This window comes from Plutella xylostella, chromosome 17 (assembly GCF_932276165.1).
Source record: "Plutella xylostella chromosome 17, ilPluXylo3.1, whole genome shotgun sequence".
Taxonomy (NCBI): Eukaryota; Metazoa; Arthropoda; class Insecta; order Lepidoptera; family Plutellidae; genus Plutella; species Plutella xylostella.
The window spans coordinates 10,037,390-10,053,934 of NC_063997.1; the positions used below are offsets into that span (position 1 = coordinate 10,037,390).

General features: G+C 39.2%; 3 protein-coding genes and 1 long non-coding RNA gene across 4 annotated transcripts; 2 read left to right on the forward strand and 2 right to left on the reverse strand.

Moving 5' to 3' along the window:
• The first annotated feature begins 415 nt into the window (after nucleotides 1-415).
• Nucleotides 416-3,331, forward strand: LOC105398513. The gene is made up of 3 exons (XM_048626919.1): nucleotides 416-434; nucleotides 2,002-2,274; nucleotides 3,177-3,331. The coding sequence occupies exons 1-3, from the start codon at nucleotides 416-418 to the stop codon at nucleotides 3,329-3,331; spliced, it is 447 nt and encodes a 148-aa protein (XP_048482876.1).
• A 6,154-nt stretch (nucleotides 3,332-9,485) lies between these two features.
• LOC105398427 lies at nucleotides 9,486-11,055 on the forward strand. Its single transcript, XM_048626921.1, has 3 exons — nucleotides 9,486-9,496; nucleotides 10,165-10,373; nucleotides 10,793-11,055. Exons 1-3 carry the CDS (start codon nucleotides 9,486-9,488, stop codon nucleotides 11,053-11,055), a joined length of 483 nt encoding a protein of 160 aa, XP_048482878.1.
• A 42-nt stretch (nucleotides 11,056-11,097) lies between these two features.
• Nucleotides 11,098-16,457, reverse strand: LOC105398426. Its single transcript, XM_011570536.3, has 4 exons — nucleotides 16,095-16,457; nucleotides 15,723-15,846; nucleotides 14,870-14,896; nucleotides 11,098-11,466 (listed from the first exon to the last, which is right to left on the reverse strand). Exons 1-4 carry the CDS (start codon nucleotides 16,174-16,176, stop codon nucleotides 11,352-11,354), a joined length of 348 nt encoding a protein of 115 aa, XP_011568838.3. The 5' UTR covers nucleotides 16,177-16,457; the 3' UTR covers nucleotides 11,098-11,351.
• On the reverse strand, nucleotides 13,032-13,978 carry LOC125489784. Its single transcript, XR_007267239.1, has 2 exons — nucleotides 13,550-13,978; nucleotides 13,032-13,318 (listed from the first exon to the last, which is right to left on the reverse strand). It is a non-coding gene; the product is annotated as an uncharacterized LOC125489784 (long non-coding RNA).
• Nucleotides 16,458-16,545: the final 88 nt, after the last annotated feature.

Sequence of the window (16,545 nt, forward strand, 5' to 3'; positions counted from 1 at the left end):
GCATATTGCTAGTATTCCTATAATTTGCAATATAGATGTAATCTGTGGTCGGCCGGCACGAAACGCGGATTCGTTAGAGAGCCTTTGTTGTAGACAAAGAGTATTTGTTGCTGATACATCGCCGACTACTGTGGAATAGGTACCTCGGTGCACCCTGCTGCACTGCTTGTGCTGCATTGATAATACACTCGTGAGCAATGAAAAAGTTCCGCCCACAAAATACCGACACCGAATGACCCGAACTTTTTAAAACATTCAATTTAAAATTTGAACCCAATATTTAGTGCCAATTTCTCCATTCTCGGTTAGAGCATAACCAGGGAGTAGTGGTTAACTTTTGACACATCTGTCATGAATTTTATATGGATATGACGTTTAATTTATAAATCAATCCCTGTCGGTTAGATAACCGACAATGGAGAAATTGGCACTAAGTTAGTAATATTCTGAGGCGCTGTTAAATGTACTTTAATATTGCAGAAGGCGTCATCAACCTTTTCCGTTTAGGAGTAATTTGGTGCTATATCTATGGAACTTTATCATTGCTCGCGAGTTTATCATAAATGCGAAAAGTGTGTGTTACTCTTTCATGCATATTTCCTGGACATCATTGATCTATATGTAACGTCAACAACTAACAACAGTAGTTCAAGGAAAATGTAACATGCCGTCCCTACTGAGTATAAACAATAATTACAAATAAGTAGTCGTCAGTTTTCAGTCAAGATTAACATATTTTTTATTTGCATCATACTAAGACCTAGCCGATAGCCGTCACTTCACACCTCGTTAAAAATTTACAATTTAAGGTTAAGTACTTACCTATGTATTTTATTTTTACCAATTATCGTAGTTGGTTAGTTGATTGGATCGTAAAATAATCCAGTTAGTTTCAGTTACTGTTGTGCGGTGCGTGAACACCATAAAATGACATATAAAAATATAGTTTTCATTTTTTTCTTTATTTTAACTAATAATGTTAGGTTGTTCCAGACTTATTATGTGGGGGCTGGGCGTAAGTCTAATAAATATAATTTCCATTACACTCATGTAGTAATGAATTTAGGACACACTCCTTGTATTCGAGTACCTACCTAGTTTTTTCAGGCTGAACTAGTTTTTACTCGTTTTGAAATTTAGAAATTCGTTTTTTTTAACGTAGCTAATTACACCAATACACATGGAAGCAACATTTAGTTTACGAAGCTTCCAAAGCGTCATTGAGATTTTGATTTTCTGTGTGTTTAACATCGACATTACACATTATTATGCATTACCGAAACAGCACATTCCGCCGGCTAAGTAATCTTTATTAAGGACTTATACACCTTTCTTAATTTAAATATATTAAGCAGTTAAGTAAATTATTAGGTTTCACGTTTCGTGAGACTGTTACGTACGTACGTGTAAGGTGTCTCGCCATCCGCCCCCGCCTACAGAGGGTCAGCTTGATTGATCTATGTCGTATTCACGTATTTGTCGACAGGTGTGGTAATGCTCTAGCATAAGTACTGTCAGCTTTATGTATAGGTATTAGCCGCGTGTATACGTACTTATGTAATGTTAATAGGTATTGAATTTAAATCAACCAGACCGCTACGTCCAATATGGTATTCTATGTATACTTCTAAAGGCTTATTTAATTAACAGCATATTATTATAATAAAGTAAATCCCAAAACATGAAATGTACATGTACATATTCATATTCTAACACAAATAATATATAAAATATCATAGTTACACAGACAACACGCATGTTATTATTACATAAAATATATTATACTGTCACCAATTTCACAAATCACTAACAAAAGAATTCAACGCGCAAGTTTCGCTGATAAATAAATTAAATATTTTTAAATATATCAATCCGTTTCCTTTTAAACTTTGCATTTTATATTTTGTAACCCTTTTAAGTTAATAGCTGTTAGTTACGTATTACTACATCACTGGAGTGGCGTCATTTCGCACACTTCAAACATTTATACCCAATTATCAGTTACTGTTATACAAAATCTTATATCCAACTCTGCAGTGAACGTCCGCTTCGCGCAGCTCCAGCCCACGGACACCAAGTTCCAGGTGCTCCGCCAGCAGATGGTGAGGGCCAACACCAAGAACCTGGTGTACCACTGCCGCGGGGACCAGCTGGACTGCAGCGCGGCACTGGCCAGGATGCGGTATAAGGCCAGCAAGCACTTCTACGCGCTGGCCAAGGCGGTCGTGGATTATGTGAAGAATAGACGCCAGGCGCGGCCTACGGGATATGTTGGTGAGATTAAGGAGACGATTTCATATCGTAGAAGTAGGAATATTACATTTAGCACTGTCAAAACTAATGAACTTATACTAAAATAGTTACTATTCATGACGAACCATTACGTCCCCACTACTGGGGCACGAGTCACCATTCAATGAAGGAAGGGTATTATAGGCCTAGTCCACCACGCTGGCCTTGTGCGGGTTGGTGGACTGGTTATTATTCACGCAGCCATTTTAGATGGATTTTAGAATCGCTACCCATATGGGTAATGTACAAGTACACCGAAAGTTTAGCATAACTGATCAGGTTTCAATGCTTGGCTTTAGCCAAAATTTTACATTACAAGCCACGTATTTTAGTATTTTGAACTTCTACCTGAATGCATAAAATAATACTCTAAGATGATTTAAGCAAGTTATTCCTGTAAACGGTTTTAAAACTGTACATACTCATCAATTCTTGATGTCTTTTTTATCTAAGGGGCATCTGCCACACAAATTACATGTAAATATTCAGCGCATTAAGTAATCTATCAAACTGTTTTGTAATCTTCATAAAAATAAATTGCCGTGTTTTTTTACCAGCAACGAGTGTAGATAACGTCGCGATCATTGTTCCCGATGATGAATCAACTTTACTTTACAAGTTTATTTTATCTGCTATCATTCACCTGCAGCACATATATAGTCAAAAAAAATGTATAAGTATATTATGTAAGCTACGAATGTTATTCACTGAAACTTAATTCGATGGTATCTGTGACTCTATCTGTCTCAGCACAAGCCTTCTCGTGTTGGGTCCACCAACCAGCACTTGGCCCGCGTGGTGGACTAAGCCTACCCTTAAGACCCCTAAGACTAACAATCTAATTGTTTTTGTTTTTTTTTTAAATCTATTGACCACTCTTCCAGGCACAGCGACGTTCTGCCAGGACAGCATCTGCGTGCCGGACACCGACCCACCAATCGTGTTGGGCGGCTGCTCCGCGCTGATTGGCTGCGGAGGCAATGCGTCATGGCACCTCGACCCCGTCGACAACTACAAGAAGAGTAGACGAATCTATTAGATATTTTTTTTAAATGATGAATTTAATGTCTATAATTTGTTTTTATTTTATTAATGAACTTTTTGAGCAGCTCCAGTTCTACTGGTGGGACCATCGACTGTTGATGAACCGTTCAGAATCTGTCAATTTAGTATCTAAGATAAAAAAACAGACTTTAATTCTATTTAGACAATGAAAACATTGCATACACAATCATATTTTTTCCTTTTTCAATTAAACCGTTTTACACTTAGATAAAGTACATTAATATTTAGTGGGGCAGTCTTTGACGTCAGTATTTCTAACCTTCTTTTATGTATACGCACCAACTTAGCATAATATAATACTTAATATCAATGACATTTACCAACTTACGATCAATAAATAATATCGAACGTCTATCGACAATCAAATATACAAATGTGGATTGAAACAAAACATTACGTTGGCAAGTGCGTGCGCAAATAACAGCTGGCCACAAATATATTCCAACTATTACCGACTTGCCTAATTACTGGCTAGACAGGTGCGCTACATATTCAAATTTGTATAGAAAATACCCTTAAAGAGGTTATTAATAGCCACATGTAAACGTAGATGGTAATCCTAACACATTAGGCCCGATAAGAAAGTAAAATTTGACCGATGAGCCTTGTCTAAACGGCATTTAAATAGCGTTAAGCCGATAGCTATCGATGGCTAAACACAGCCTGCAGTCTATCACCCTGCATTTTGATAAATAGCTAACTAACTTACGTATTACAGTAAGCTGCATTTATATTATATCTACCTTCTTGTACCGAATACAATACGGCAAATTTGTACATGTTTTTTTCGTTGCGATTAAGAATCTAAAGTATCTAATTATTTTCATATTGATCAGAGTGTATGGTAGGTCCTAATTTGTTTGTTCCTCAAACGTATTTATCGTAGGCAAGTGTCTCAATCTCAAAATGTTAGACCATAGTTATGTTTTGAGATTGACATTCATCGATAAATAATCCCTCGATATTTTCATAGGCTAGTTTGCTAAATTGAAATTTTTAGTCCATTTTATCAAGACGACCGAATGGCGTAGTGGTTAGTGACCCTGACTACTGAGCCGATGGTCCCGGGTTCGATTCCCGGCTGGGGCAGATATTTGTTTAAACACAGATATTTGTTCCCGGGTCTTGGATGTGCCCGTAAAATGGCAATAGGCCCGCCCCCTATTACATTGGGACTAACATAACACACACACAACACACACGCACTCACGCCTTGTACTAATGTACTCCCTTGCGGGGTAGGCAGAGATGCATTGTTGCACCCACTTTTCGCCAGAGTGAAAGTGGCGAAAAGTGGGTGTGTGTTTTTTTTTTTTTTATCAAGAAATCCTCTCCTATCTCCTAAATACTAACTAAATAGAAATTACATTTTCATACCTCGGAATCTACCCTATTTTTACATACGATACGACTAATTGAATTCAAATATCACATCCTAACTAATATTATAAATGCGAAAGTAACTGTGTCTGTCTGTCTGTTACTCTTTCACGCCAAAACTACTGAACGGATTTGAATGAAATTTTGTATAAGTACATAATTATGGTCTAGATCCTGAGAAAGAACATAGGCTACTTTTTATCCCGGAATTCCCATGGGAAAACTTTATAAGGCGAAGCGAAGCTCGCGGGAACAGCTAGTATTTAATATTTGTTTCTTAGCGTCTACTGCAAGTACTTACTAATAATTTTACTCTTTAATGTGCTACGACCCACAGAAGATAATCTTTCGTCCCACTAATCTCCGACCACTACTCACGACACAGATCGACTGGACGATTGCATAAGGCATTCGATTAGCGAATCGAGTAATCCAGGTAAGAAGAAAAAACAACGAAGCGACCACCTGTTGCATTGTTTGTCCAACAATGCTCATTCCACAATTGTAACCTTTATCAAGATGCATTTATATAAAAAATAAAAACGCTGACTATAAGAGCACACTTCCATAGCTGTTACATTACATATCGGTTTAAAACGCAAAATTATGATCAGACGCGTCTAATTTTTTTAACACAAACATGAAGTTAGTTATTTACTTTCTGTGTTTATTACACGTTTATCATCATGCGCGGTCAGAGATAAGGGCCAGCCCTTTGTTAAATAGGTAAGTAAATATGCAATCTATTTTTTGTGTTCTACGGGTATATGTATATTGTATACCTCTATTTAATAAGTGTATTGCTAAATATTGTGCATAACTAAAGATCCTACCAACAAGCCGATAAAATAAGTTTTAAAGGCATATATATGATTAATAGTTCAGTTAAATGTAGATATTATCTATCACTGAGGGCAGTTGATTAATGTAACATGTTAGTATCCAGGCGTGCGCACTGGCATAAGTCTAGAATATAGGGCTTAAGCTGATTTTAACACGTTATTAAAGTTAATCGAGTCGTGGTTATCCCTAAATATTACGTGCAATTAAAAATAACAGCGTCGTTTATTTAAAAAATTAGCGTTTTTATATACTTACTTAAATGTGTTTATTTATTTATATTCATGACTAAAGCCAAACCCCCTTATTCATAGAGAAGTTACAGAACGTTTTAACTAATAAACTGTTTTGTCCCTCTCCGACAAAGAACAATTTGTTCTTTGACAGAGAGGGACAAAACAGTTTATTAGTTAAAACGTCTTGTAACTTTTCTATGAATAAGGGGGAAAGACTACAGCTTTTATAATATGCCGACCTCATAATATGCAGCTACATTACGACTACGAGTGTGAGCTTGCTTCTTGTATTAGCATAGGTAGGGTAACGTAACGTACCTTGGGACGCTTGTACCTCGGGACATTGATTGTATTTTAAAAACCGGCTAAATAAACACATTGAAATTCTACCCTAGGCATAGTATTTTACTCGCTTGGCAAAACTAGTGAGTCTCGTGATCATACCAGCATCGAGTGTGTGGTGAAGACAATATGAAGTTTTTTGGAGTCAAAAGTAGCTTTTGTATAGTTTTTTGTGTTGCTTTATCTCATTGAGGCATGCTCAAAATAAAGACATGGATGTCACGTATAACTTTTCAGTTATTTAATTTTATGACATGGCAATTATCTGAAAGATTCCTACATTAAAAATAAAGATATTTAAATTTTGGTTAAATATTGTTTTTTTGTACCTTGGGACACGATTAGGGTTTCTGCTCGAGAATTCTCGAGCTCGAGAAGATTCGAGAAATTCGGCTTGGTTCGAGACGAGAAAAAAATCTGAAGACTCGAGAATTTCTCGAGCCTTGAGATAAAAATTAAGAATATTCAATTCGAATTTTCCTGCGCCGCTTTTAACAACACACACGCATACCATGCGCGTGTATTATGATTTATTATGTTTCATCTCCATTTAAGCTGATGATGATGATGTCCTCCTCATCGTGATCCGATGACGGCGACCTCAGGGGCTAGTAGGACTTCTTCGGCGGTGGGCGCGAATGTGACTCGCGAAACCCAGCTTCGTGGCAAAGGTCCGGTTACAAGCATTGCAGAATAGTTCGCCACGGCCGTTGTAGGTGTAGTTGTAAGTGGGCTTCGGACGAGTCTTGCGCTGCAGGCGGTTGGAGTCAAGAGTTTCTAGTCGGGCTTTTTCGAACTCATTTACTCTGGAGTGGACTGTGGAGCGCCATTCGTTGCGATTGTGGGCTGCTTTTTCCCAGCTGTCAGGTGGAATGCCAGAAGCAGTTATATGCCTTTTCAGAACATCCTTGTATCGCAAGTGCTGTCCGCCAACTGTTCGCGCACCTTTTGAGAGCTGGGAGTAGAAGACGGCTTTTGGTAGTCGATCGTCCTCCATACGTACCACATGACCACACCACCTTAGCTGCGCTTTCATGAGCATGGCTTCCATACCCTGCATTTGTGCACGCCTTAGCACTTCCGTGTTTGTCACTCGGTCTTCCCAGTTTATCCTCAAGATAGTACGCAGGCACTTCATGTGGAAGATGTCAAGCTGCTTTATATTTCTTCTATAGAGGCACCAGGTTTCGGAGGCATACAGCAAAATGGGAAGGACCGTCGCCTTGTATACAGCCAACTTAGTCATCAGTTTTAAATCATGAGATTTCCACACCCGTTGGTTTAGTTTTCCAAAAGCAGAAGCAGCTCTGGCAATTCGCACCGGAATCTCGGTGTCTAGACGATTGTCGTTTCTGATCTCACTTCCAAGGTAACGGAAGTGAGATACCACGTCCAGGGCACCATCTCCCAAGAAGATGTTGGGTGCTTCAGCTGGGCTTCCACGCGGAGGTTGAACTAGTATCTGGGTTTTGGAATTGCTGATTGTCAAACCAAATTTTTTGCAGGAGTTATGGGGGTTTGTTAGGTATGACTGAAGTGCGGTGTGGCTGTCGGCCATGAAGCAGGCGTCATCTGCATAGAGTGCGTCAAGAATTCTGAGCTGGCGACATTTTCCCTTTGCCCGGAATCTAGATAAATTGAAGATCCCTTTATCTGTTCGTGTGGTTATAGAGATGGAGTCGTCGCACCGCTGAAGAGCATCAGTAACCACAGCTCCAAAGAATATTCCAAAAAGTGTTGGAGCCATAACGCAACCCTGTTTGACGCCGCAAACCACAGGAAACCCTTCAGAAAGGCAGTCATCAAACTGCACCCTTCCCAGCATTGAGTCATGAAATTGGCGTATAATATTCACAAACTTAGAGGGGCAGCCGGATCGCCTCAGAACTTCCCAGAGTAGCTCCCGGGGAACACGGTCAAAGGCTTTCTCAAGGTCTATAAAGCAGAGGTATAGGGGTCGGTGTTGCTCAAGGCTCTTTTCCTGAATCTGCTTTACTACAAATATCGCGTCGATTGTTCCCCTGTTTGGCCGGAAACCACATTGACTCTCAGGTAGGATTTCTTCGGCTACAGCACTCAGCCGCGTGTTAATTATATGGGCAAGTATCTTTCCCGCCACCGAAAGAAGGGAGATTCCCCGATATGAGCCGCATTCGGATGCGTCACCCTTGCCTTTGTACAGTGTACAAATGGAGGCATCTTTCCATGCTTGCGGAACGTTTTCTTCAGCCCAGATCTTGAGAATAAGTTGGTGCAGACTGTTATGGATTGCTGGACCACCGTACTTAAATACTTCTGGAGGTAGGCCATCAGATCCAGGTGCCTTTCCATTCTGAAGCCGGTGGATGGATTTTCGCATCTCTTCTATGGTGGGGGGTTCGTCAAGTTCGGCGATTTCTAGCCTCTGGGGTACATCGTCCAGACAAGATACATCATAGGTGTAGCTTGGAGGGTTAAAAACGCTTTGGAAGTGCTCGGTCCATCTGAACAGGATGTCTTGTTTGTTACTAAGACGTCTGGATTTATCAGCCGTGCGCATAGGAACAACCTTTTTAATTTTTGGTCCGAAGATGGTTTGTAGACTCTGATAAAACTTTCCAATCTGCTTAGTATCAGCCCAACGTTGAAGCTCTTCAGCTCTTTCAAGCCACCATTTATCTTTTAGGCTCCGAAGCTTCTGTTTTAGAGTCCTTTGGACATTGTGTTTCTCAGATGTTGTGATAGTTGGGTTCCTAAGAAAGCGTCTATGCTCTGCTAGCAGCGTTTTAATTTCAGGGTCATTCTCATCAAACCAATCTTGGTGTTTCTTAGATGGTGGGGTGAGAGATTCAGTGACGGCCTGAGATAGGTTGTTAGCAATGGCCACCCACGATGAGTCAACGTCTGCCGAGATTGATGGATTCTTTGCCGAAATGTCATGAAATTTATTGTCAAGCTTAGCGCTAGCGTCGCTACAGTGGACAAGACTTGAACAAAGCGCTCTAATTGGCTTCTTATGTGAGGCACGACGAGGTCTCTGCAATACCATACGTAGTTTGGATCTGAGGAGGCGATGGTCAGTCCAGCCATTAGCCCCTCTCATTGCACAATTATTCTGCGTTCTTGGGGAGTATATCACTCCACGGCTTCTGAACTTGTACTCTGCATTTATCTAGTCCACCAATATCAAAACTGATTTGAAATTGGCGGCCATTTGCACAAATGAGAGCAACTTCCAATAGAGTGATTACTTTTGGCCAACCTTGTACTAGTAATAGGTAGCTAGCTAGACAGCTAATTATGAGTATTTAATAGAATATTTTATTTGTGATTAAGTTGACAAAGTAAAAAATGAAGACTTTGTGGGTTTTTATTAAATTAAGGCTTTTTTCTTAGAAAGGCTCGAGACTCGAGAAGACTCGAGAATTTGGGCTCGAGAATTCTCGAAGCTCGAGAACGAAAACAGGTGGAGAAATCAGAAACCCTAGACACGATTAAATTTGTACCTTGGGACACTGTTTCCTATGGCTTTGTACTATGGAACATGCAAACATCTAAATAACGCCTTATATCTCTTTTCTTATTAGTGCCAGAGTGAAACTGGACAGAAGAGAGATGCAGTAAATCAATAAGAACAGAGATATAAGGCGTTATTTAGAAGTTTGCATTTTCCATAGTACAAAGCTATAGGAAACAGTGTCCCAAGGTACAAACGTGTAACGTACCTTGGGTCAAAACAAGCATTTTTACTTTTATCTTAATTTAATAAAATCTGGCCACACTAAAGCTTTAGCACAAATACTAGTGATAATAGATTATATACCCTACCGAATAAAGAAAATTTCACATTAATATCTTAGTTGTACGCTGCGATAGCTTCATTCAAAGTTGGGGTAGTCGAAAATGTCCCTAGGTACGTTACGTTACCCTAATTGTCATAGTATCAATAACTGTAATCACGATCAAACAATTTGTATTAAATTTATTCACTAACAAACATCACCTTACTTCCAACCCCTTAAATCCACAGACTAGCGAACATAAAGCTGGTAGGGCTCGACCCTCGCTCCATCAAGCACACGGCCTTCCCTCAGCCGACGCCAGCGCCCTCGCTGCGGAGACATGTAGACCAGTCAGGTCGCCGGCAACAGCCCGAGGAATGCGTGCCCAAGGGGCCGAAGGACTACTATGATGATGACGTGAAGGTGGCCACTGTGCAGATCCCTGAGCATATGGATCGTGAGTTGTTTTGTTTTTTTGTGGTTTTAAAACCAGACCCCTTAGTGACGTGACTTCATCGTGAACGTGAAGTAGAATTCATCGAGTAATTTTGTATGACAATATGACCCCTGGCGGTCGGTAGCAGAACTAAAATTTTCCTACAAAATTCATCGAGTAATTTTACTTCACGTTCACGACGAAAATTCATGCTAAGGGGTCAGTTGTCTAAGGGAGTAGGTATAGTAAAATTGAATAAAGTACGTAAATAATACAAATTATAACAGTAATAAAATAAGGTCCTAAATCAATCGTTTGAAAAATAGTACACTCGATATTGTTACGTGCCTACGTAGTTATTTATTGCTTTGTTCATTTATAAATAATTCATTAAGTGATAATTAATAAGACCACACCACTGAAACTTTTCCCTTTTCCAGATATCCATTACGCCGTCACAACTCCAGTACCGTACCTAACCGTCGGCCCAATAGCCGGTCTGGGCTACCACCCTAGTACCATCAAGTCTGAATACCCATCTGAATGTGAGAAGATCTACCAGGATCACATAGCGGCGCAGTTCTCTAGCGAGTCCAATGAAATGGACAACGAGTCTATGGAAATGACCAGGGTTCACATCAAAGACTTGGCGGACGCTCAAGCTGGTAGAGGTAATTGGAAGAGGGGTTTGGAGGACGAGTAAAAGAGATGGCCTGTATTTTGAGGTTGCGATTGTAGTGGGTAGATCGAGTGTGATATTTTGTATTGTTTGTATGAAAATAAAATAATTGAAATAAAATAAGTTTTTTTTTCTTTTATGATCTTTATTTACAGGTACGGTCAAGTGCAGAGAAACCTAACCCCCCTCTCATGGTAATAATGTTTCTGAGAGGGGTCAGGTCTTTCTGCCCTTTACTGTAGGTACATAACTACCTCAAGTAGATATTTAGATGGGTAGCTCAATTGACATAGTAAACATATCTTTAAAAATGCGTGACTCTACAAAAGACCAGGTTGCAGGTTATATTTTCCTGGTACTGTAACATCCTTGTCCTTTTCGTCTACTCCTTCTTCATCATCATCTTCATCAACCTCATCAATTTCCGCTGGATTTCTGTAACAAAATTCAACATTATACCAAGTAAATTAAGTCAAAATTCTGTTCTAAACAATATAGTAATTTTTACCCGACTGCCGTTTTTCGATTGTATGTTTGTATGTACTCGTATGTATGTATGTATGTATGTTTGGCTTGATAGATTTTGATGTATGAGGTATCGTTAGCAGCGTATTGATTGCGCGATGGTTATAGGCTATGTGACGTTACATTAAAATGTATATAGCGGCCTCTAGAGGACATAAAGTGATGATCGAAATAATATATTTTTTCCAACTATACTGTGTGGGGTATCAAATGAAAGGATTTGATTAGCACATTACAAAAATATGCATATTGTAGGTATTTAAATCACAACACCAAAATTATTGAAATAAAAAATATTCATAAACTAAAACTAGACGACTGACATAAAATGACAATGGGCAGATTGGGACCACCCTCCAATAGCATTAAGACTAACATCGTTGGATAGGTCTTGTCAATAGTAATAACTTTTGCTATGACAGCTTTGTTGTCACAGTTGTCCGTTCAGAGATATTTGACTTATAAGTTCCGATACTCGTAAGTTCATCTTACTGCTATTGGAGGCTGGACCACCCTCCAATAGCATTAAGACTAACATCGTTGGATAGGTCTTGTCAATAGGAATAACTTTTGCTATGACAGCTTTGTTCTCACAGTTGTCCGTTCAGATATATTTGACTTATAAGTTCCGATACTCGTCAGTTCATCTTACTGCTATTGGAGGCTGGACCACCCTCCAATAGCAGTAAGACTAATGTCGTTGGATAGGTCTTGTCAATAGGAATAACTTTTGCTTTGACAGTTTTGTTGTCACAGTTGTCCGTTCAGAGATATTTGACTTATAAGTTCCGATACTCGTCAGTTCATCTTACTGCTATTGGAGGCTGGACCACCCTCCAATAGCATTAAGACTAACATCGTTGGATAGGTCTTGTCAATAGGAATAACTTTTGCTATGACAGCTTTGTTCTCACAGTTGTCCGTTCAGATATATTTGACTTATAAGTTCCGATACTCGTCAGTTCATCTTACTGCTATTGGAGGCTGGACCACCCTCCAATAGCAGTAAGACTAATGTCGTTGGATAGGTCTTGTCAATAGGAATAACTTTTGCTTTGACAGTTTTGTTGTCACAGTTGTCCGTTCAGAGATATTTGACTTATAAGTTCCGATACTCGTCAGTTCATCTTACTGCTATTGGAGGCTGGACCACCCTCCAATAGCAGTAAGACTAATGTCGTTGGATAGGTCTTGTCAATAGGAATAACTTTTGCTTTGACAGCTTTGTTGTCACAGTTGTCCGTTCAGAGATATTTGACCTATAAGTTCCGATACTCGTCAGTTCATCTTACTGCTATTGGAGGCTGGACCACCCTCCAATAGCAGTAAGACTAATGTCGTTGGATAGGTCTTGTCAATAGGAATAACCTTTGCTGTGACAGCTTTGTTGTCACAGTTGTCCATTCAGAGATATTTGACTTATAAGTTCCGATAGGGGGTTAATTAAATATTTTCTTGGGAAATAATACACGGTGATTATTTAATTATTTATTATTATAATTACACTATCTACACTATCAGACGAGATCTGGGCATATTGGATGACAATATCTGACGATAAAAAACAAAAAGGGCCGCGGTGGAGGTGTATTCTGCCCGTAACTTAACTTAGAATACTATGTCAGTTTCGGGAACAAAGCTACTGTTTTTAAGGCAGAAGCTGCCAGCCTATTTGACGGAGCTACACAAATAAAAGACACAAAAAAATCCAATATATGCTTCTACACAGACAGCATGCCTATTCTATGTGCCTTAGGAAGAACTGGAAATTGTAAAAAATGCAGGTTAGGTCGTTCGGTCGAAAAAATTACTTCATTAGGGTGAGGCCACACGAGCGTAATTTTGTGAGTTGTGCGTGGCAGAAAAGTGTGCGTGGGGACGAGGGGGGCGGGTAAGTTACTCGCTACCCTCGTCCCCGCGCACTCTTCGCACACGCTCGTGTGGCCACACCCTTATAAAAAAATAAGATCACGAAACGAGAAGACACACTTACCTCCAACTCTGCATGTTGTTGTATGAATGCAGCAATCTCTGGTTGCGCTTTTGGTATATTATCTGTCAGAGTATGTCGCTGATATCTGCCACGATAAAGGCCTCGCCTACACATCACACAGTTGCGGAAATCTTCCATAACTATTATCAGATTGTGATGCAATTCAAAAATACATTGCGGGTTGGCGGTAATTAATAATACAATTGCTCGTTAGCTGCCATTTTCTTAATAAGCGTGACAGGTGAACTGTCACCTCACAAAGAGGTCACCATATACGATGACCACAAACACAACACTCCTCCACTATTAATTTTAAAACTACATTTTATCCTATCGGAACTTATATGTCATAAATCTCTGAACGGACAACTGTGACAACAAAGCTGTCAAAGCAAAAGTTATTCCTATTGACAAGACCTATCCAACGACATTAGTCTTACTGCTATTGGAGGGTGGTCCAGCCTCCAATAGCAGTAAGATAAACTGACGAGTATCGGAACTTATAAGTCAAATATCTCTGAACGGACAACTGTGACAACAAAGCTGTCAAAGCAAAAGTTATTCCTAATGACAAGACCTATCCAACGACGTTAGTCTTACTGCTATTGGAGGGTGGTCCATCCTCCAATAGCAGTAAGATGAACTGACGAGTATCGGAACTTATAAGTCATATATCTCTGAACGGACAACTGTGACAACAAAGCTGTCAAAGCAAAAGTTATTCCTAATGACAAGACCTATCCAACGACGTTAGTCTTACTGCTATTGGAGGGTGGTCCATCCTCCAATAGCAGTAAGATGAACTGACGAGTATCGGAACTTATAAGTCATATATCTCTGAACGGACAACTGTGACAACAAAGCTGTCAAAGCAAAAGTTATTCCTATTGACAAGACCTATCCAACGATGTTAGTCTTATTGCTATTGGAGGGTGGTCCCAGCTCCCATATATTTTTGCCCCTCCTCCATAAAATAAAAACAACTAAAAAGTTACAAATAAAAAATATAATTAAAAACAAACAAAAAACCTGACTGCACGCTAAAAAGATGAAAACAAGCCCCAATGTTAATGGAAAGTATCGCAGGCGGGGAAGCAACATGACCGCCACACAAGATATTTAAGTAAAACCTATCTAAGTAACATTGAGCTAAATGGTGAACCCTCTGCTAGTCGGATTTTTTGTTTGTTTATAATTATATCTTTTTTTACAGCTAATTCTTACTACGTGAAATTATTGATTTCGTAAAAATCACTCGGAAGTAATGCTGTAAAACAGGAGCAATTATTATTATATTATATTAGTATGCTAGGTACTTACTTCTCGAAACCCGTTTTGTGCCGTTTCCTGAAAAACGTAAGATTCATGTTACAGAGAGGTGGGATGGGATACCTTATTATTGTGATCTAAAACAGGGTGGTAAACGTGGCAATAGGGGCAATATGTGTATTACATAGGCTGTATCTCTTTTTTAATCTCATAAACCACAACTAGACTGGGAATTGAACCCAGGAGCGTCAGAATAGAATAGAATAGAATAGAATACTCTTTATTTTGCACCATTAAAGACAATATTACAATTCACAACTTATATATAAAATAGCACAAAAAAGGCGGCCTTATTGCTTAAAGCAATCTCTACCAGACAACCTTTGGATGGAAGAGACAATTTTAACATAATTAATGGAAGTAGAGGTGCAAGGTATACTAATTAAACAGTACATACTATAGACTATATAAATAAATAAAACAACATAATATAAAAATATATATCTATGCCTATAATAAACTTAACTCAGCACAAAAGTCAGACTCACTAGCCACTACCACCACCAGTCGTCAGTTTCAAATTGCCAAATTCGGCTATACCCCCAGACGATAAATGCAGCGTGTCACGGCCTCCTGCCCGCTGGACCGACGACCTTAGGCAGGTAGCCGGTAGTGGCTGGATGAGGAAGGCCGAGGACCAAGTATTTTAGCGTTCCTTGGGAATGGCCTATGTCCAGCAGTAGAAAATTATTGGCTGATGATGATTTACTTATTTATTTACTCTTTATTGCACAATTTACAATGTAATAATGTACAACAAGGTCGACTTAATGCTAAAAGCACTTTCTGCCAGTCAACCTGCAGGAGGTACAGATGTGATAAAGGTCGCCAGTTCGCCACTCACTTGTTGGTGTCTATGTAGTCTTGGTCCATGTAGTCGTCGGTCTGCTCGACGGACAGCGGCTGGCCGCGGTGGTCCTGCAGGATGCCGAAGTACTTGGGCGCTCGCGACACGGAGAACAGGATCGCTGTTGGAAAAGAGTTTAATTTGAAGGTTAATATAGGCACACTTGCGAAAATTTTAAAAAGTAAAATAATTTTCAAGCATATTTTTTTTCATTTAAAATGTAAGAATGGACCTCAAAATACGCGTGTATGCTTCCGTGTATTGGCCAACCAAATTATGCATGGAATCTAACATGGTTCTAACTACGGTTTTAATATAAAAGTTAAATAGGAAACAGATTTCATACTCGTATTATGGTTAGGTACTCACAATCCTCAAATGCACACATTCCCTTCAAAATTATGAATAATACCACTAAAATAATCTGCAACTTTAAGTTTGTTTCACTCATTTTCTTTTTTTTTTTATTTTCTGTAACACCCTCTACAAACTTTTAACTGTTTAACACAAAGAAAAGCCTCGAAAAAGTAATACTTTTTTATCTCATGGTTGGTTCTATTGAAAATAAGTTAGGTCCTATCTACTCTTGTGTTTGATGGGGTTAGTACCCTGCAGTTGGTCCACTTCTGTGAAACCTTTGCATGTGCTTATTACAACGGTCGAGGCTTTGATTTTAAACTGATTAAAAGGTTGCAACAACATAGAAAGGAAGTTTAGAAAATAGTGTAGGAATTGTTTATTAACATCCCCTTTGATTTGTTGATTAGGTACAAATAATAATATTGAGGTAGTTTTCACTCAATATGTGTGATACATACTT